Below are 22,106 nucleotides of genomic sequence, written 5' to 3' on the forward strand. Positions count from 1 at the left end.
ATAAGCTGGAAACAGTTTCCAAAATGGTTTACGGTTCCGATGCCGACCAGAGACAAAGGCCTGCATTGTAAAGCCAGAGTGTGTATTTTTTCTGATCAAATTTACTGCCAAGAAGCTGGGAACAGGCGACATACTCAAGAGCAGTCGCTGTTGTTTCTTTAGGCCTAACCTCCCCCTACCCCAAACTTGCCTACTCCACCTCCTAAAACACTCACACACACACACACACACACACACACACACAAACACAGCCTTTTCCACCACAAAGGCAGACATGCGAGACCTCCTCCATTGAGCTATGTCAGAAAAAATGCCACGCTGCAGACCATCCCCACAGTGGCCCATGGCCAATATCTTGAATCAATCTTCAGCATGATAGCCCTAATTTGGGCCATTCAAAGGGTAAGTATTTACATGAGAAAGTCAAAGTTGGTAAAAACCACAAGAGATTCCTGGTATGGGTGTGTCTGTCAGTGACAGAAAAAAAAAATGAAAGCAGGGTAGGAGAAATAATGTCGCAGACAAACACTTCACAATGCTTGTGTATGTCGCCCTGACACCACAGCCGTTTTCCACAATTCATCCAAACATAACACAATACATATACAAACAAATAAATTCTCCAGGCAGCATTTTACCACACTGAGGTTGCTTATTACATTTTATAGTTACATTTTCATTTCTTCACTGCCAAATATTTCAGCAGCCTAAGCTGATGGTGATTACTTAATGAGAAGCCTAACCGTTTGGCTTGGTCAGAGATCGGAGTTCTTAAGGTATTTCTGGGACCCGAGGAATAGAACACGTGACTTGGTCTTGTACAGATGTCAGTCTGGATGTGATCTGACTGGTGGGTGGACATGCATGAACATCCACCTCACTTGCTTCTTCTCAATTCTTTTCCACTCTTGACTTTTTTCTCCTCCCCTCCTCTTCCTCAAGTAGCCGGCCTCTCTGGCAGGACACGACCCGCCCAGCTCATACTCCATAAATCAAGAGCGACATCTCCGTTGTTGCACTTAAAAAGAGGCGACGGCACAGGCTCTCTTCGCTGTGCCCCGAGAGGCCGCTTCCTCCCACCGCACCGGAGCCAAGAGCTTAAACACAAGCTTGTGTGCAGCATTTTCTGACACCCGCAGGCACTAAGCGACGCGCCAAATGCAGATGTGTCTGTCTCCATGGCGGCAGCGAAGAGCTCACTGGGCAGAGCACGTACTTACATGCTAGGAAATAACAACCCCCTCTGATATTTACATACACTCCAATGCAAAACAACACTGGGCTAGTGTCTGCTGCCATGTGGCGTGAATGGAAATACACTCTTACTCAATTGTAATATACAATGTTAAAATTTGTTGGGAGCAGACACAGATTGAGTTTTAGGGATTAACTGTGATTTTTCTTTTTTGTTCATCTACGCACAATTAAGAAAAAATAACAAACATATAAAGATAGCTAAAAAAAACCCACACATTTGAATTTAAAAAAAAAAAAGTTAAATCCCAATTCCAAGAGCTTAAATTAATCCTGCAGTGGAGGCAGTGACTAGAAAAGGTCACATTCTCAGGGGGTATCGCTGCCGGTCTTAAATATTATGTTTACTTAGGCAAACACGCCTGTACCTCAGCCACTTTGGGCTTTCACTTAATTAAAACTCAGTGGACAGAAAGGTGTAAAAACAAACCATTCCTTCATTTGAGATTCTACATGACAGCTTCTCAGCAGGCTGAGGTGTGCAGGACCTCTGCAGAGATACAGAATACTAATAATACCACAGAGTAGGCCAGGGTCCAGCATATCTGACTCTACATCTACGTGCCAGTAAAGCCACTGGTGCCAACACAGTGGCTCACAATGTGAGCCATTCACAGAGTCTGTGTACCCACTGTCCTTACACACAAAGAGGAGTCCTGCTTCATCACACGTATCCGACAGCCACATAGTTTCAAAGACAATCCATAATGCTTTCATTGACCTCATCGTTCTCATCAGCGCACACCTAAGCAAAAAAAATTATAAAAAGTAAATTCCTCTCCCACCTCACTCTCATGTTCCAAGCAGGAATAGTGCACTTTTATTCCTCTTGGTCATTACATTTTTTTGCTTTTATCCGGGATGTGGAAAATAGTAGGAGACCTAAATTGACCGATCTGTGAAAAGTAAAAAGCGGAGGCGGCAAAGTGGGATGCAATGTAAGATGCCGGGTCTGTCTGATTCCACGGCACTGGCATGCTATGTAAAGATACACTGCAAGAACAGCAAACACCCTGGATTGATGTTCAATTTAAATAAGAAGAAAAATGATGAAGGAGAACAGGTACTTGTAGCACAGGTACTTGTTATTCAAAACATTCAAAACATAACCAGTTAGCACACATAAATACATAGCCATCTTTATACAAAAACTCCACAAAGAGAAGCATCAAATGGGCATTTAAAGGTCAGCTTGAGTAAACCGTGCAGAATGCTATAAATTAAAAATGAAACAGCAAAATTGAAGACAGAAATAGACATTCAGCAGGTTTTTGTTCAACTGTAACTTGAAACGGGTCAGCGTTGACCGAGTGACTGAAAGGCTAAAAATAAAACCTAATTAGTAAAATGTTGTAAAATAATTTATCTGAAAAGGAAAAATAGAAGACAAAGCAACATTCATTAGCCTTGTGTTGATTTTGTCTTGTGCAAAATCCCAAAGTTGTCTAGAGATGGAAAAGTTCTTTATTGCATCATTTAGTGCCTGCGGGTGTCACAAGTATATTTATTATGTTTTTAAAAATGAGTTACGTGAGCCATGAGTTCAGCACCTTGTGATGCACCTCGGGCAAGCCAAGACACTCACCAACCACAGAGCAAAATTTTACTGTGGGTGTTGTTCTCTCTTACAGCCTGAAAGCGCCGTCACTGGATGGCCTTTCCCTAGCAGTCACCATCCTGGATCTTTACTGTACTTCATGAAACTGTTTAACGGCAACACTTTGAATTCAAACGCTACTTTTCCAGGAAAGACCTGCGCTTAACCTGCTCTGCCCCTGTGTCACTTTTTCTGTGGAAATGTTTTGCACTTTATATAACTTTTTTACGACTCATCTACTCTTGTCTGAAAATACCTGTGATCGACCAAAGTGTTTTGTCACAGGCTAGATTTTCTAAAGCCTGAAAACAGAGAGAAGATGAGATACAGGGGTCTAGTTCCTTCTCAAAATCAAAAAACAATATCCTGAAAAGCTATTCCGTTTTTTCTTTCTTCCCGTGATGCTAAAAACATGTTGCCTAACCCAGCTCTAATGGCTATGATGTAAACACAATGAACCACTAATCTGAAAAAAAAAGAAGCCATGAACCAGAAGAAAGGGGAGAGAAACCTTTACATGCGTAGATTTGACCCTGAGGAAACTGTTCCTTAGTGCAGATGAATGACTCACATATGCACAGCAAAAACATGCACGTCACACCGCTAATTAAACAAAAGCTATTTTTGTCTGAGCACGCTATAAGCACGTACATATATACAGTGCATACAGTAGGTACAGTACATGCCGAGAGGCAGCGTCACACATCCTTTCTCATGCGTCTTTGGTCCCTGGTTTATTTTCCAGATGACACACATCTGGAGGTGGTGGTTTTGACATTTACTTTAAACACGAAGCCGAGTATTTTGAGTTAATCTTCGTCCTTTAAAAAGCTGCTGTTGACTGAAGGACATGCTGTTATGAAGAAAACCGCTCTTTGGGGAGGGGGTTGGAGCTCCCAAACAGGGGAAAAAAAAATGTTAATGGACGGATTTCAAAACAAGCTCGAATTCAGCGGTTATGATATTCCTAAACAGGAAGTCCGTTTGCAGTATTGAAAAAGAGACAAAGGGGAAAAAAAACACACTCTGAAATCTTTACTGTAAATAAAACATACAGTGGAAACAACGGCCATTGAAGGCCCTGCCTTCTTAGAACAATCAGGAACAAAACAGCAGGAACAAAAAGATTTCCTAGTTTTGTTGACCCTAACCAAAGAAAAAATAAATAAAAGTTCCACTGATGTAACGCTCGCATATATGAAAAGGAATGTGGCCTTTTGCTTTATGCGAGGCTATTTTTACGTACAGAAAGAACAACAATCTAACGTGTTTGAATTGGACTATGGCTCTTTTTTTTCCTGTCTTTCCTTCCCAGCACCACACTAAGGCTTCATTCCTACCCACTAAAATATATACTGGTCAAAAAAAGTGAAGGGAACACATAAATTACACATCAGCTCTTGACAAATGAAATATTGAAGGTGAAAATCTTTACTGACAAACAGTACATTGTGTCTTTTGCTGCAAATAAAGTGACAATATAAACAGTATATGGAATCCAAAATCTTGATTATAAATCACACCAAGAGTAAAAGTTAAAAATTGCCCAAGTGTTCCCTTAATTTTGGGAGTTTATTTTTTTCCAAGGAAACCAAAGTTTGAGGGGTTTGTCTGAAGACGAGCATCAGTGTCATTACCTCACACACAGGCAGACCAAGGGAGACACAAAGGAAAGGGCTGGAAGTTAATACCATATATTATGCAGGGAGGTAGGTGGAATGCAACAACAAGCTTCTTACAAGCAAGTACATGCCTGGACTGGAGAAGTGCTAACAACAGTACATATAGGACAGAGCGACTTCTCAGAAGGGTTGAGAAACAGACCACAACTCAGTAAATACACCTGTAGGGTTTTTTTTTCCCAACTGGGGTGAAACGATGGACGTTGACTTACTCATCCAAAGAAAGCAGATCATACATAAAAGCAGAGGTGCAACAGATCAAAAGCTTAAGCTGGGATGACAGAGGAGCGCCTACGCTGAGTAAACGAGTGTGAGTAATAAAATATGAATGACAATGGGTGATGTTTACATGGAGACTGTATGTTTATCAGCCACAGGGAGGAGCCTGACTCACACTCAAGCGCAAACAAGGCCTGCAAAGCCTTTCTGTAATTGACGCACTAATGGGGGTGGGGGGGTGGGGGCAGGGTTGAACTGAAGTCCCGACTGGGACTTCAAAGGCGCTCTGGACGCTTATCAACCACTGTGATCTCGTCAAACAGAAGAGGATGGAACAGATGAAAGGAGAGCTAATGCACCTCCTCTTTTACCCCCAACAGGCTGCACTTTCTGCTCGATCAGCAGACCTCATGAGCCAGGCTGTTATAAGAAGGATGCGCAAGCGCGCTCGGACCAAAACACGCATACACAGCGGGTCGGTTGGCGCACTTGCTGCTGAATTAGCAAAGCCATCACTCGCCATTTTCTTAACTTTTAAGCCAATAAACATAAGAAATTGGTAAGTGCTATGGATGAAATCATGACAGCTACTGAGCTCGAGTGTGCTGTCGGATGACACCTCTGTGAAAAGACAGTATGTAGACAAAAAACGTTTAAGCGCACCTTGTGCCTAACTTCAGCCCTTCTCTGTGGTTCACCTTATACCCCACCTATCCCTACAGATTCACAATAATCTTTAATGTCCTGCAAATCTAAAGCCAATTTAGTGAGGATGAATGAGGAGAGTGGCATCTCCCAGGTGACGCGGCCTTTCCCTTCCTTTAAGCAGCGAGCAGAGATAGAGCTGCAGTGCAGAGCTCTAGAGACCTCTATATTTATCTGACACAGTAACAAGCCGCTGTCTGACTGCTGCATAGTGCAATACAGCTGCAGAGCTTTCTTTCCTCCAACAACCCCCCGCCACACACACACACACACACACACACACACACACCATCCCCCGCTCTCTACATCCCCTTCTCGGACATTGCTCTGCTGTGATCAGTAACTGGGAGGAAACCAGCGCTGATCTAGCGACATGTCATCTCTTTGAAAGCTTTTATGAATGAAACTGCATTTGCATCCACGCCTGCCGGAGGAGGAAATACAGCGAATCCTGATCGGAACTTCACACGCTGCTGGATTTCAGAAGGAACCATAATTCAAAGTTGAGAGCCATAATTCATCTTGGGGGCCACCCTGATGCTAACAAAGCACCAACTGGTGATTACTGCTTTGGAGTGGCCCATTGAGGCGAATGGCCAAGGAGCTGCTGGTCTGCCAAGAGAACCATGCCAAGAGGGCTGGAGAAGGCAGAGGAGCCCCAGCCACCTGTGCCTATTAGGCTGCGTGTTGACAACTGCACTGGACTCTGGGGATCTCACCCAAACAAGACGAAGAGAGGAAGGGGAGGCACCAGACACGGTCAAGGTCATTCTAAGCCACTGACAGAAAGCAGGCTAATGACATTAGACAAGTTAAGACTCCTTCATCGATTGCTGACACTGAACATTAGACGGGGAAGATTTTTAGAGAGCCAACCTTATCCAAAGTTTAGTTCAAACTTCTGTAATCTAAATCCTCATGCTGGTCAATAGGGAACTTGAAATAAGGCCTGAAAGGGAAGTGTGTGGCTGTCAGAGGCATTTCATCTAGCTGTGTAATTCATGAGGTTTCCTTTGTAAATTTATTATGTCCTTTCATCTCCTCATTGTGCACATGCTCCGAAAAAGAACAGACGGCAAAACACCGCTGGCACGCCGAGGCCTGCTCGATATCTCCTTTAGAGATAGCGTACGCACAAAAGAGACACGTACAAACACAACCATAGGATCCGTGATTCATCGTTAGTTAAGCAGCTGCAGGATACAAAACGGCTCTTAGTAATTATACATGTTTTATATTTTTATAGTTTATAGAAGTAATGGAAGAAAACAAACAGAGGCCAACAGTTTTTAAAGAAGCACACACATTTCAGCCATGTGTGGTGAGGAAGGTAGACAAGAGTAGCTCAGATCCTCCTTTGGTCTCCTCGCCACACATTTAAAAGGAAGAGAATAGAGGACCAGTGTTTCTGTGACCTGAGTGAACCTACCTAACTATTCTGGCAAGAAAAAAAAAAAGGATACTCTTCTCTCTCTCTCTCTGTGGCATGCCAGCATACATCCTCACCTCTGCAGGAGAGATTTGTCAGCAGGAGATTTCGTTTTTTTCCCCACTGTGGAATTAACCCATGCTCTGAGCTTACTTGCAGGCATGGCACATTATCTCCCAGGAGCCACAGCCAAGCCAGCCTAGCATGAGTAAATGGCTGCTGTGGCCGGAGTTATAAAGAGGGATAGAGCTGAGGCAGGCAGGCAGACAGAGGCACAGTTAAGGCACCGAGGGCAGGCACAGGCAGCAGACACAGGCACTCATCTCTTGCACCTCTCAGAGAGGCGTCGCTAAGAGGTGGCGATAGCCCTCATCCCGTCCTGCCATTTAGAGCAGGACTGAGGGGAACCTACCACAGAGCTGGGGGTGGGGTGGGGGGTTTTATAGTATTGAATGAATACTATGAATACTATGAATGAGTAGTGAGAGCAAAGGATGAGTCAGAGCTCCCGAGCTGCGCAGCCACAAGCCAGCAGGCAGCCTAACACTAGAGGAACTGGGTGGCTCAAATAGGCATCAAACAGGCTGGAAACACATTACACACTGGGCTGACACTTACACAGGCTCTCTCTCTCACACACACACACACACACATACACACACACACACACACACACAAACTCAGCAGATACAGTCACAGTGGGCACAAGTTGAGGAAAATTTGTCAAAAGCGATGGCACGTGAGAGAAGCGAGCATATGTCTGTATGTTTGGATGTGAGTACAAGTGTGTCAGTCAGTCTCTTTGGAGCCTGGCAGCGAGACACACAGGTCCTATTTTGGTCAATCAAGCAATCCTAGGAAGCGGGGCTAATCTGTCAGTGCTTTGAGAGGAGACCTTTGTAGGCCACAGAGGACAGGAGTCGGATAAACTCACAGGGTCAAGCATCAATGGACAATAAGCCTTGCTGTTCATACATGGACAATAGCACACTGTACAGCCGTGTCATCATGACTCGATGAAACTTTGCAAACTTGCAACCGATTCTAAATAACAGAGAGGGACACTGCTGTTGACATTAAAAGTTAGTAACAGCAGTCAACACGTGTCTGTGGCTTTTCACCACTCTTGGCCCAAACAGCGAAGCGAAATAATATACGTTTCAATTTTGTCTTTACATGAAACTCAAAACACATTAAAGCCTGAGGAAAAATGAATTCCTTTCTGACCAATCGCACCACGAGCCCCTCGAAAGTCCAAAGGCAACCAATAAAACCAATTGAGCAGAACAACTATTTGTAACCAAATTGAGTTTTACTTCAAGAGGGCTCAGGTTCTGGGTACTCGGTGAAGAAGGTCTCTGTTTGGGCTAATGCACCAACATCATCTGCAAACGGGCCCTGAGCATGACATTTATGAATGTGACGTAGATGGTGGGAAATGTGGCAAAGGCCATGAGAGGCGAAAGAGGAGAAGGGAGGGTGGGTGAGGGGATTTAGATGGGATGACAGCGCAGAAAGACAAGTCAACTGGTTGTAATTAATATCATATCAGAAAAAACTGAATGATGTATTGTCAAAAAAAGAAATCCAGATATGATTTATATACTGTAGCTGCACTGTGTATCATGTAATGTCAACAATTAAAAACACTGTAAACATGCCACAGCAAATAAACCGTCTCAAGGAAAGCAAATAACAATTTCACTAAACTATTCTTTTATCTAATGCTAACATAACCACTGACTGCCAAATGTGCTTTAAGAAGTCAAATAAAATGTGAAGACAATATAGTAAATAAAATCTAAAAAATCTATGCCTGATAAATTCAGAGGAAACAATATCCTTTCCCATGTATTACACACACACACACACGTGCAAAGAAACCAATTAGTAGCTTGTTTTTGCTTCTCTTGTCCTTGGTTTGAAGAGACATCTGAGAACCCAGAAAACAAAGGGCTGCTGTAAAGGGAGCTTTATTTGCTATTTAATGCATTTATTTTAGTGACAACATGGAGTTATAACACTGTGAATCAATAGTATCCTGATCTCATGGGAAATAATAGGGGCCACGCACAGTGTGCCAGCAGGGTTGGAGTATGTTGACTACATCCTCAAATACTTGGTAGAAACCACACACAGGCACACTCACTCCTTTTGGAGCTGTGGTGATACAGTGATACAGTGAACATGGCAGGAGACACCATGACAGATGTGATTTTTCCACGGTCAGTCTGGTGGCTTTAGGATGGTGGGAGTGAGTGACTCTCCTCACTTTAGCACCAGCACTGGCACTCTGCCCAAGCTTTGTACAAACTGGAGCAAAGCGCAGGCAAGTAGTTTGTGCCCAGTGGAAACAGCGGATGTATGGGAACTTGTCATGGTGCTGAGCATGCCCCCAGGAAAGCACTGGATTCTCAAGACTGGTATTTGAGCTGTTTCCTGTGCCTGTAACCGCAGGACTTTGATAAGCTCCAGAAGCCATTAAATATTCAAAAGCTTCGTTGTATCTACTGTTGGATGTTGGTTAAACAAAAGAAGGGGGAAGGCACGATCATATGAACTTGGCTCACTATATTACACAACAATGGCTGCATACACCAAACAGACCACACACACACACACACACATCAGTTTAACTCTTTATTATTCAAAATAGCACATAAAGTTTCTCTACGGCCTTGCATGTGTAGTCCGCACACAGCCTCTGCTGTGTATTTCCCCCCTCTTTATCCCCTCACAACTGCAATGACTAAGCCAACAGGAATGTCTACCTTATATACTTAAAGTGGCAAACCCATTTCTACTAACTCCATGTTACGAGAGGTGTAGAGATCAATAAATCTAGTTTATTCTTTGCAGAACCACCGTAGAACCACTTTGCACAAATGTATTTAATGAGTGGTTATTTCCAGGAAATTTGAATTAAATTAATCAGCAGAGAGCCAGGAAAACAACCAAAAGTAAAACTGGCTAGTCAGTGTGTAACCGTACTGTTACAAAACACCAGGTATGGGCGAATTTGGAGAGGTGGTGATTAAATCCCTGCAAACACTAAGGTGTTAAATAACCATTGTTTGAACATCCAAGGCATAACATTAGCTCGAAAATGAAGTCGGGCCAACTTCCGAGTCCTTTTCTTAGCCATCTGCTGGATTTTTCCATGGAGCAATAGGATAAAGAAGGTGCAAGCACTGATAAAACGTGCAACCTTGACATTATCGTCATTTCCTCTTAATTTACCAAGCGAAACATCTATTACTGAAAGACTCAAACACTGCATACCACAGAGTTATAATTATTGGTGGAGAGATGATCATTATGCACTGTGAGAGACCAGAGGCCCAGAGGCCTCCAAATACCCAAGGACCTAACACTGTCTGAAACCCAAGCTTTGTGACATTTTATTTTCCTTAGTGGAAAAAAAAAATACTGTTTACTCATTTTCAAAAACTAAAGGACTAGCTGTTTAAAAAAAGCACTTTCGACTTATTTTTAAATGGCACCGTTTTGACACGTTTAGATAAGACCGACTGAATGCCACAGTCAGAATGATTCATGATACAAATACATTTTGCTCTTTCTATTATATTTGGGGAAGATTTGTGAAAACTTAACACCATCGGTGCTATTACTCATCAGGAAGAATCCTAGATCGCGTCTGCCTGCAAGACCTTGCTCTACAGTAAAATAGTGGTTTTGGGGGTTTTTTTGTGTTGTTTCGTTTTTTTATTAAAAAGCCCACTTCTGCTGTGAAGTGGATTCAGGTCAGAGCACTCAGGCCAGAGATATCAAGTAGGTCTTTGGCAGAGAGAGAGAGCAAACATATTACTAAATGCAAAGTAATGCAAAGTCTCCCAGACTGGTGCAAAGCTCTCCCAACAGCCAGGGCAGCAGAGCAACGTCTGTGGTCTCCTCATGCTAAAGTTTTGACTTACCCTAAAGTCCCACTACACTTAAAGACAATAAATAAATCATTACGACGTGCATTTGTTAATATAAAAATAAAGCATGGCAGACGTGCTGCTTTAAATTAGGCAGGTTAAGTTAAGGTTGAGAAACCAGACCGGAGTGCCTGCAAGGCTGAGCATACCATAAATGAATATTCTATCGCATAAAGATGTGAGCTATGTGAGAACCAGCGGGTAAGAGAGTGCGTGCCTCCCAGTGGAGCTATGAAGACTAGCCGGCCCTAAGACCAGCCATGACTACAGCGGCATGCTTAGTGTTCATCTGCCTAATTGCAACTGCCTCTTGACTATGCGGATTTGGATAAGGTCCAGTGAAAGGCAGGCCTGTCTGCAGCAGACACAGAGACCTGAGGAGGACATCTGAAGCAGGCCACACTTCTTTAGTCATGGGATCCCCCATAACTCAAAGCAAGCAGCTGGCAGCGTGGAAGGAGCCAGGGTCTCGCCAAACAAGCTTGGTGGTTCTGACCAGTGTGTGTGTGTGCGCGTGTGTGAGTGAGTGCCTTTCGACAAGTAAACAATGAAGAGATATCTGACAGCCGGAGCTGTTAACAGCCCCTGATAAGCCCTGCAGAAAAGAGTTAGGTGAAAATAGAAAAAGAAACACCAGCAGAACAACTGACAAGGACAATCAGAGATGAGACTGAGGCTAAGTGAAGTGGAGAACGACAGTTAGGAAGACAAGAACAGACAACATATACAAAGAGGAGGGAGTAATAACAAGGAAGGCAGGGAGGATATATGAGGAAGCATGGGGGTTATAGATGAAGGGGGGGCCTTTTTCAACACTCTGTACACTGCCCTTCAGCGAGAGGTTGGCATTGAGCTTGTATACTTGACATTTGTCTGACATTTCCCCTCCATGCCCCTCCTCCTGCAAACAGCTTCTCTATGCATCTCTCCCTGCCACTAAAAGGCACCCAGAATTTCTGCTCCAATCTGCACTTCCCTGCACAGTCACTCCTACTCACTTCCATCCTGTCGTAAATCCAGATGTAACGCAACATATTAAAGCTCACTTCTGAGAAGCCCTGGTCTAATTCACCCCAACCTGGTGTGGGAAACAGTATCTGGTGAGCGGACAAACATTTGGAAAGGCCCAGAGGGCAAAGCAGTGAGCTAGGCAGACATCACTCCCTCTTCATGTTGTGTAATTAAAGAGGAGACCGGGCTGTATTGACTAGAATACCACTGCATGCCCTTGAAGGAACATCTGTACTGGAGAAAAACAAGGCAATTATACAAAGGGGCGGAGGAAGGAGGAGAGAGGAATCTTAAGCGGGGAGGAGAGACACATCAAACCTTTATAAAAACAAAGACAGGCACAAAGCCTGGAATATTACAAGACATCACAGATCTGCTCTAGCTTCATTATGTCTTATTTTTGCCTCAGTAACTCCTCCTTTTTTACCACTGTGTAGCTAAACCCAGACCCTTTATCTGCAGCCTTGAGACCTCAAGGCCTTCTAGATGAATGCTTTTACCCTGACCTCGCCTGGGCCTCTGAGAGAAGTGAACTGGTTCAAACAATGCTCCGGCTCTGCCTCTCAAGTCCGCTTTGTGAGAACAACAGAGGGTTTCACCACAAAACGCCACATAGCAGCTAGTGTGGGAAGAACAGACGTGACTAAAAAGTCATCACAGGCGATTTGCACCTTTTACTATGTATGGTATTTGTAAAATATGCCCATTTAAGATTTTAATGTTTTCGAACAAAGACAACCATACAAAACCTTGTTCATTTTCATTGTGTATTGATCAAAGGGCTGATAACATACAGGGAGCACCAGCAGTTCACAAAACGCAAACAGTAAACACCATTGCTTTCCTATAGACATCGACTTGGTCAATAGGAAAAAGCAGCAAGCTTGATTTCCACTGTTTAATCTGAGGTTCCCTGAAGGGATGAAGGACAGGGGTGTTTTTGACTTCAAACTAATCCTTGCACCTGCACAGATGCCTTCAAAAATGGGCAGGGTGAACATTTTTTTTTAAAAAACAGTTTTCACATAAAAATGTCATCATGTGCTAGTTGTAGTTGCAGATGGTTAAAAAAAACTCAAACCTCTGACGCATAGATCGATGAGCCCTTTTGTAAATGTGTACCTGACTCCAACTTTGAATACATTTTCATGACCTGTAACTGAACTTCAAGCCAGAGACAATGTTGGACCAAATCAGTCTTCAAGCTAAGCCTTCATGTTGCTCGCATCTACAAACCCTTGTAGTTTTAGGACTGTGTCTCGCATTTTGTGACATCATCTGCCCACAGGCAGGCAGAAACACCTGTCAAAGTAGTTGCTGGTATATATAGGTGTCCTCCAGTACCAAAATTTTCCATGATCATAAACATATAAACAGGTGGAGACCCAAAAACGTGCAGAAAGTATTGCAAATGGTAGCAAACAGCAATAATTACTTAAATTCATAAAAAGAGTGGGTGAAATGTGTTAGACAACAACAACATAACATTTCTCCAAAAAGCATCTTTGCTCATCTTTTTGGCCTATAAAGACTTGAAGTGGTTGACAGAGTTGTTTTGAAGAGGCATGAGACGGAAGATCTACTTGTCCCAGTTTCTGATCTGAAAGCACAAACTGTCTCACACTCTAAAATCTGTGAAAAAGACAGTGAAGATAAGTAATGTGACCACAAGGTGCTACACCCGCCTGCTGTATGGATGCACAAAGTATCAGATATTCATAAATGAACTGATTCAACTCTACAGAATGGAAAGAATTTAAATGCAATGAACATAAAAAATATGACCCTCCCCTGAACTGTTAAAAAATGCATGACCCTACCGCAAGGCCAAAGTTAAACAAGAATGACCCTCCCCCCCTTATTTTTCAATATACCCCTTTTCATAAATCGCAAAATGTCCCTCAGGCAAATATTTAGCTGACATGGTCCAGACAGGTAGACTACCTCATTTCTTGGCAGGGCAACTTTAACCTCAACTGAGTATGCCTCTCTAATACCTGGTGCTCTATATTGCAGCCATCCTTCATTCCACAAATAGCCTGATCTAAAGACAAGGTCTCTGTAATGAACAGAGAGGAAATGTTTGCACTGGCCCATGGACAATCTGACTGCCTGACGGAAATGAAGGAAAAACACTGCATAGATTCATGGGATTTGTTCACTGGTGAAGAAATGTACGATTTCATCATGTTTGTGATGCTGGAAACCTCCGAGCTAGATCAAAGCATTTACTCTACTGTGCACAAAGCATCGCTCAAACATCGCCATGATGAAAACTACCAAGGAGTTCAGGGTTACCTTTCTGGCAATGGTTGGAGGTCCAGCAGCGGTAGTTACGATTGTCATTGAACGTCGTCTGCTGACAAAGAGGGTTATCCTCCATGATCCCCGGGCAGACATTGTCACATTCCTTCGCCTTCTTGTTCCCGTTGATAACATTGTTGAACTCAGTGTTCATAATAAATGACCAGTCCACCGAGTCCAGGTAGCAGAGCTCAGGGTTCTTTTCGATCCTCATGGCCCCACGGGTGATGTTCCTCAAGTTGTAAAGCCCAATGTCTTTTAAGCTGGTCATCTCATAGATCACGAGGGCGTAGTTGTAGAAGAGATTGTGCCCACGAATGACGCTCAGGTTGGGGAAGAGCACACTGAGGCTATCGAGGCCCGAGACACGAAACAGAAGCAGGTAGCCGGTGATGACGGTCAACTTCGGGAAGCTGACGGAGCGGAAGTCCTCCTGCTGGCTGTTGTTGCTGGTCTTTTCGTTGATAAGGAGGATGCGCAGGTAGCCCTCCACCACCGTGCAGTTCTCAAGACGCTTAAATTGATCGATGTCGTTTCGGAGGTCGATATCCGGGCCACAGACTGCAACACACAGACAACACATCTTTACTGTTTTCTTCATTGAGAAACAAAGAAAAAGAACAACAGAAGAGTATTACAGTGTTACATATGCATCATATACACAGTTTCACCAGTGTTCGATGGGAAATACAGCCTGTAGATTGTGTATGCAAAAAAGATTTTCACATAAGTAATCTTCTTGAAACATATAATTTTGTTAGTACGGTAAAGTTGGTACTTTGCTGGCAGTTTTTCATATAGGAAAAACAGCATGTTTACACCAAGTTCCTACGCTGCATGAAAGAAATTGATTTATTCTCACTGCTCTCTCAGGAAAGGAGTTTTTAAGTGCGACACAGGGGAGAGGTTCTCACCAAGGTCAACTGAGGTGAATGCATTTTGAAAGGGGTGATGAGAGAAACAGTCGCTTACTTTCACAATGAAGCGCGAGAGTTAACATGTTCATACATCTTTTGTATCATATCAGATACAAACCCTGCATTTCGCTGGAAGACATGTGGTCTTTCACCTCAGATAACCCCAGCATTTAAATAAGATATTTCTCTGTTCTCGGAAAACAGCACTTGAAACCACAAGGCCTGGAGCATCCCTTCACACCGCACACACACACACCCATATGCAGACAGACAGACAGGCAGGCAAGCAGGCAGATGCATACACACATACACACACACACACAATAAAAAGACTGTATTTTTTATTGATGATACTCAGCTATCCTATTAATTGTGCAAAACAGGAACTACACCAAGGGAAACCTTATCGCAGTGAAACATGCAATTACATACATGCTGTATGCAGTTTTGGATGCGCCAAGTTAGTCATGTCTGTCCCCAGGCGACAAGGTGTCGACAGGTTTTGTCAGAAAAGCAAAGAAACATACTTCTATGGAGCACTGGAAGTCATGAGTCACTTCACAAGTAACAGTCATCAATCAGCATGAAAATAAAATACAAGACAGAGAATAGATGCTCAGCCAGTCAAAGAAGAAAGCAAACAAATAAATAAATAACTCTTGGTCCTATAATGACGCAAAGGAAATGCATAAAGCAAATCCTGGGTATATGATTATACTTAGATATGACATCTGCTGTACTTGCCTGTTTATGCAACATCCTACATTGTCTTCAATTCTTTGTGCACACTGAATACCCTTTGAATACCCCAATGCAAGAAGGGTAAATGCTTCAAAGTAGATTATACAGTCTCACTTCATCAGCACCTTTGCAAACTTTATTCAAGCTTTTATTATTTTTTTATCAGTTTCAATAATTTATCAATCTGTTTACCAATTCACTCTTTTTCTGTTCATCAATTTTCTCAAGCCAACTATTTCTACTGGTACCACATAATTGTCTTTTTTTGTACTTAGCTATTTAATCAATTTATATATTACTTTTACCTATTTTAATATTTCACTTCAGTGAAGTTAAAATAGTCCAATTTTAATTCAAACATCCATATTTCACCCATTTCCCCTGACTATTTCGTTCCATTTAGTGATTAATTTTAGCTGACTGACTATAAATCATATTTTTCTCTATATAGTTTTTTCACATTCCTTCATACAACAGCTCAAGTACTCTCTGGGGTAAAAATACCAGTGGTTGGGAATCAACTGTTAGTCAAAAAGCTTAAGAGAAATCTTCTGTGAATCTCAGACAAAGGACAACTAATTCCCTTGCATTGCATGTTAAATAGTTATGAAATCAGAATATCTTCTACTTGAATTTTTATATATTTTTTTAACAGTGTCTAAAAGAGGGTTCAACAATCAGCTCAGGAAATGCAATGACATACAAGCTCTTAGGTTAAACCTGTTATGTTCGTAAAGGCGCTTAAGACGCCGTCACCGTGAGCAACACGGTGACGGTGTCCATCCAATGAGACAATCAGACATGTTTTCATTGCCTTGTCAAAACACTGTCTACTGAGAGCTAAAGGATAAAGAAAAGAGCTAAACAGTTTCCACTCCCAGCACAAACACTATGCCTCCAGATTGTTTTTCTAGACTATAGAACAATGACATAGAAATCTAACAAGCATACAAATAGTTCTGTTAGTATATTAACTTCACTTCAGTCATGGTTGTTTTTCTGAAAAGAAAAAAAAGGGAAAAAAGCCACGTTTGATGTGCTTCATTAAAGCTATTCTACCAAAAATAGAAATTGTAATCTTTATGGGGGTGAACGGGCTATATTTGTTCCTGCAGGGGTGTTTCACATGTCCAAATTTAGAACGGAAACAATTACTCCAGTAGAAAATAGTATTTGCTTTCCCCAATCAACACCAATGCCCCTGGGCTGCACTCGTGAGCCATCGAGCTGCATGTCTTCTTTGTTTCATTGAGAATTTTCTTCCAGCTTCTCCAGCAGCCGAGGGAAAGAGGGAGGAGGGGTGGAGCCACTCAAATACAAAGACTAATTTGTTTGTTAGTAAAGAGAAACTCTAGGCTCCACTTCCTGATGGGGGCATTAATAAAATCAGGAGGCGTCTGGCCAGGGAAAGATAAGATTTCTGCCAAGCATAGCTATCAGGGGCCATCCTGGTGTAAAATGGCAGCAAACAGAAACCGCTATGCAGTAAATGTCTTTCTGAGTGCCGTCGATGCAAAGCAGATTTACGCTCACAAAGAAAGCCAGGAAGAATAAAATGAAAGGAATTACACAGACCTCCTCTTTGTGATTCCCTTGTTCTACTCATTAGGCATGTTAAGTACCAGGAATTCCAATCATTTCCTCGCAAAAAGACCGAGAAAGACGTTGCCTCAAACTAAGCCTCCAGGCTTCTCCGATTCTTGCCAGTCAGCTCATTTGTTGCGAAGACAACGATGCTTAAATAAGATTAAGACACCAAATCCTTTATTCATTATTACATACACCAGATACATTTCAGCAACAGCGTCCACATAACATGATAACCCTGAATAACACGCGTCTCCTTCTCCCCTCCCGTGTATCTTTGCTCTTCACACTGCTGAGTAAACACACATATCTTCTCAGCGTGATGGGATCCATCGGCTCGTGTTTATGACTGATAAACCTTGCCCTGGCTCTCTGTGGAAATGTCATCACACAAACACACGCACACACCTGCACAAGCACGTGCACGGTCAAACGCCTCGAATGAAATCGAGGCAAGTGGCCGCCGTTTATCTCAGCTTCACATAAAATCAGATTCGGATCCAGTAAACATACCTCACACATAAATAAACGCCATCTCAGTTTTGGCTGAGAGAAAAAAAATGAGATAGCAATCTGGGACCACATGCCGTGCTGTTTATCAAAAGGCCACAAACTGAGCTTTCTGGGAAAGCACTTGTATTGCAACTGTATCCTTTATCAGACATCCAGCTGTAAACTCCGGGAAGGTTATTAGGGAAGACTCCTCTTCCCTGTGTTTATTTTGAAGCGATTTTAAGGGTCCCAAAAACTCTGTGACCCCTGCAGTTACTGACATAAAGTTGTTGGTGGGCTCTGTGCGAAGTGCAAGCAGGGAGGCATAGAACTGTTTCCATTGTGGATTAATCATTAACCATAACACAAAAAGAGGAACAAGAATGACAGTCTTAAAGTAAATTGTAAAAACAGAGCATGTGGGCAGAAAGAAATGTTTGCCGACTTTAACAGATAACTTAAAATACTCAATTACCTGTCTGCTGACTTCCATTGATTATTTTGCACTTCTTGTTTTTTTAAATCTGCATTTTTTATTATTATTTGAATTCCAGAAAAAAAGCCTATGTTGATCATATTGTGTTAACTACCACTTTTATTAGTGTATATATACTGAGACCAAGGCTAGGTTAGCTGAGATTTCCTATTTCCCTCTCATTTAAGGCCAATCATAAAGAGTCTGGTTTTATTTTCAAGGGTTGCCTAGCAACCAAAGGCGCTTATAGCAAATGATCAACTTCCTGAAATTGTGTTTTTCAAAATTATATGAATTCTCAACCAATAAAATCAGTATGATCATTAAAAGGTTCAAACAGTGAAGGAGTTGGTCACTTTGCTGTCCTATCCCCTCACACCTGCCACATCAACTGGCTCTAATCCGCAGCATACTGGAAGTCATCTGACCAGCAGTGTGGTGGACCGTGTCCACTCAGTGGACCTTACTTCAATCACTGTGGCTCAGATTTCACCAAAACCCCAAATGGTAACATTACCCATCACAACAACTCCCAGACAGGCACTCCCCCTCACCCAGAATGAGGGAAGAGGGCAAGAGGTAACAGGCTGTGTTTATATACACACTGCACATGCTCAAAACAGCAATATGAATTTGCAGTGATGTAATTTCTTTAAGGAGGGAGTGTGAAAACCTACAGAGAATGTGAAAACGAAGAAAAATGTCACCAGAAGGATTTTGATACAATGTTTAGAAAAGATGGATGTAGACAATTTGATGTCACTTCTTGTGATGGAGCTTAGTGCTAACGGCCTCAGCCTTCACCACCTCGGTGGTTTAAAAACCAGATGTGACGAGCAAAAAAGTTAGACCTGACTACGAAACCGAGCGGAACTGCACACTGATGTGGTAAAGATCACTCAGGCACAGTTGTTTTTGTATTAAAAGACAATGACTTTGAGTTCCAAGTTCATATCTCACCACTTGGCAATCATCTTGGCACCTTTTTGGACACTTATTTTGAAGAGTTATCTAAAGTAATAATATTCTAAATCTTCACCTGATTTTGCCCCAAAATACGGTTTAAAAATATATCTTTTTTCATCAGATAACTCCCTTAGGATTTAATTCAAAGTTCTTTGACTGTCAGCTTCACTCTACAGCCTTCTGGTCTGCTGTATGTATAAAAAAATGACCTACGTAAAGGAATATAAAGTAAAATGCAGTGTTATGATCTTTAGTGTTTAACACTCAACAGATTAATATGAGTACAGAAAAGGCTTCTTGTAGACATTCTGGGATCCTCCGTGCCACGGTTCTCATTCAGGATAGATCAGCACTCTTTTTAAACAAACAGCTTTCAACTGATAAAGCGAGTGCCATCCATTAGAAGAGCTAACATTTGCAATCATCATCTCGCAAATTGTAAAATACTCTGCGGACCATTAAACCGGCAGCCAATGATGATGTATGTGCAGTCGGACGGATACTGCATTTGAGCAAATCCAGTGACATGCCACTTGAAATAAAGTGTTTAATTAAGCATTGTAAACCTCAGCTGGCAGCCTGGAGGAGCTGTAGGCCAGCATTTGACTGCACTCTCACAAACTAGCCCAGTGACACACTTTTACATCCTTACTCAGGGGCACGCCACTGACTCAGGCTGCCACGCTGAGTCCTGCTGCAGTACACACTCGATGCTGCACAATAAACTTGCATGCGTGCACACAACACAGGGCTGTGAACGCTTGTCACACTCTTTTGGTGCGGTGTGACTAGGCATTCCTGCATCCAGTCTCCGGGAAGACCTAAAGGAAGTGGGGGGGCTTTATGTAACCACAAAGTACACCTCAGAGCAGAGTGACAGCAATCATATCTGAGCCACTTACCCCGTCATGACAAAGAGTGCTGAACTTCAAATATGCCATACCCCAAAGGGAAAAGTAGGAGGGGTGCCTGTCAAACACAGTGTTCACTGATGCTTGATTATTTATTCCGTCATTCAGGTTTTTTCCGAAGCAACATGTTCTTTCATAAATAACTGAACAGGAACACTGGTGTACCCGCACGGATCAGGACAGCGGGTGCTTGTACTTACACGACCCCACTTTTGCCTGTGACATATCTATTTATAACTCTAATAGCAGTGGTGCCAAGTGATGAAGTTAAGCGCATCAGTCTACATACGAGACCGCTCCGTGCGAACAGCACAAGCCAATAAAACAGTTCACAAACTCACTACTTTTCCAATCAACAAAACCAAGTCTGTTTCTCTTTCAAGAGTATTTTTGCACAATCTATTTCCAAACACCGAGTCTCTATCGCCCTCACACTCTCCCTTTTAGACTTTTAGAGACTTGTTTGCTGCGCATTTCGAAGCCATGGCATGGAAAGTTTACTGTGGCGAAAGTTAAAAAGTAGTTTAATTGCATTTTATTGGTGTGGACAGATTACAGAAATGAAGAGAGCAAAGAAGGTTTTCTACCCCCTAATGAAGCGCTGGAAATTCTGTCCCTTTATAACCCGGTGAAGTAAACATCATCCTCGAGTGATACATTTGCATCTCGAATGTTGTCCACAGCCTTTGTTATGAAATTCTTTGTTCCATGAGTTCTGATGTATTATACACCACAGAGAGCCGAGATCTGAGGGCAACTGCCTGTCTTCCAACCCTCAGATGTGCTTGTGGCCTTCAGAGGGGTTCAAAGAACATGACTGTGGTAGGACTACCGTGTTACTTTTTTTTTCCCGTCCATTTCCATATAAACAGAGGTCAGACTATCAGTTTCCTTACTTATCAAGATATAAAGCATATGCAGCGTAGCTGACAAACACACTCAACTCAAGCACAATCAATGGGCTCAAAGCAGAGAGATGCAATTAATGTGAGGCGTGCAAAAGAGCAACTTGTGGTGATGGGTGTGTCAAACAGATTTAATGTATCTACGATCAGCAGATCATGACTATGATATGATAAACTGAAAGTTTTTTACAATTCGGATTATTGGCATAAACACCACCAAAGAAATAAAGATTTGAATTAAAGGGGAAAAAAATCTAAATGAACTCCATGACTATCTGTTTAATCTGGGGAATTTGATGCAAAGTGTCCCAAGAAGCTTTACTACAAAAGGCTGGAATACTTAATCATCTCTATCATTCAATTTCTTTAGTTTTTCCTTTTTAAATTTTTCAACAACTAATTTCTTTAGGCATTTGAAGCAGAAGCTTTTGCTTTTGAAAACCAAGACAATGAGCCATTAGATATAAACACACTCCAGTCACTGACTGGAGAGGGAACCCTCTTTGACCCCCATTGATCAGCTGTTCTATTTTAGCATTGGCAAAAAGCAGCCTTGACTGTGGCAGCTCTCAGTACATTACACAGGATTAGGTCAGATTAGATTTATATATAGATATATACAAAAACAGCTTTTATTTTGTATGATTTATCATCCTATTCTAAATTTAAACCATAAAAACAAACTTTTAGATCAATCAAAGGCAACAAAAGTGGGCAGACTCCTGTGAAATTCTGCCATTTATAAAACTGAATACTTTGAATACAGGGTCAACACTGGGTCCTACAAACCTTTTTATTTTATTTTTTACTTTTCCCCCGCCTTTAACGGTTATTTAGCATTAAGTGCACACATTTTTACGTCATGCCAAAGAAAATTAAAACGTTATTTGGATGGTTAATATAACGTCAGCGGACATTTCTTGCGTTTTACAAAAAAAGCACACTGTTAAGGCTGGATTTATGTGTCTGG

General features: G+C 42.2%; 1 protein-coding gene across 1 annotated transcript in view; it reads right to left on the reverse strand.

Moving 5' to 3' along the window:
* igf1ra (insulin-like growth factor 1a receptor) overlaps positions 1-22,106 on the reverse strand; it is a 68,412-nt gene that overhangs the window by 44,447 nt on the left and 1,859 nt on the right. Inside the window, exon 2 of the mRNA XM_003440598.5 lies at positions 14,137-14,703. Within this exon, the coding sequence (XP_003440646.2) occupies positions 14,137-14,703 (567 nt within the window). The remainder of the gene's footprint in view (positions 1-14,136; positions 14,704-22,106) is intronic.

The sequence above is a fragment of the Oreochromis niloticus genome, linkage group LG7, assembly GCF_001858045.2.
Source record: "Oreochromis niloticus isolate F11D_XX linkage group LG7, O_niloticus_UMD_NMBU, whole genome shotgun sequence".
Lineage (NCBI taxonomy): Eukaryota > Metazoa > Chordata > Actinopteri > Cichliformes > Cichlidae > Oreochromis > Oreochromis niloticus.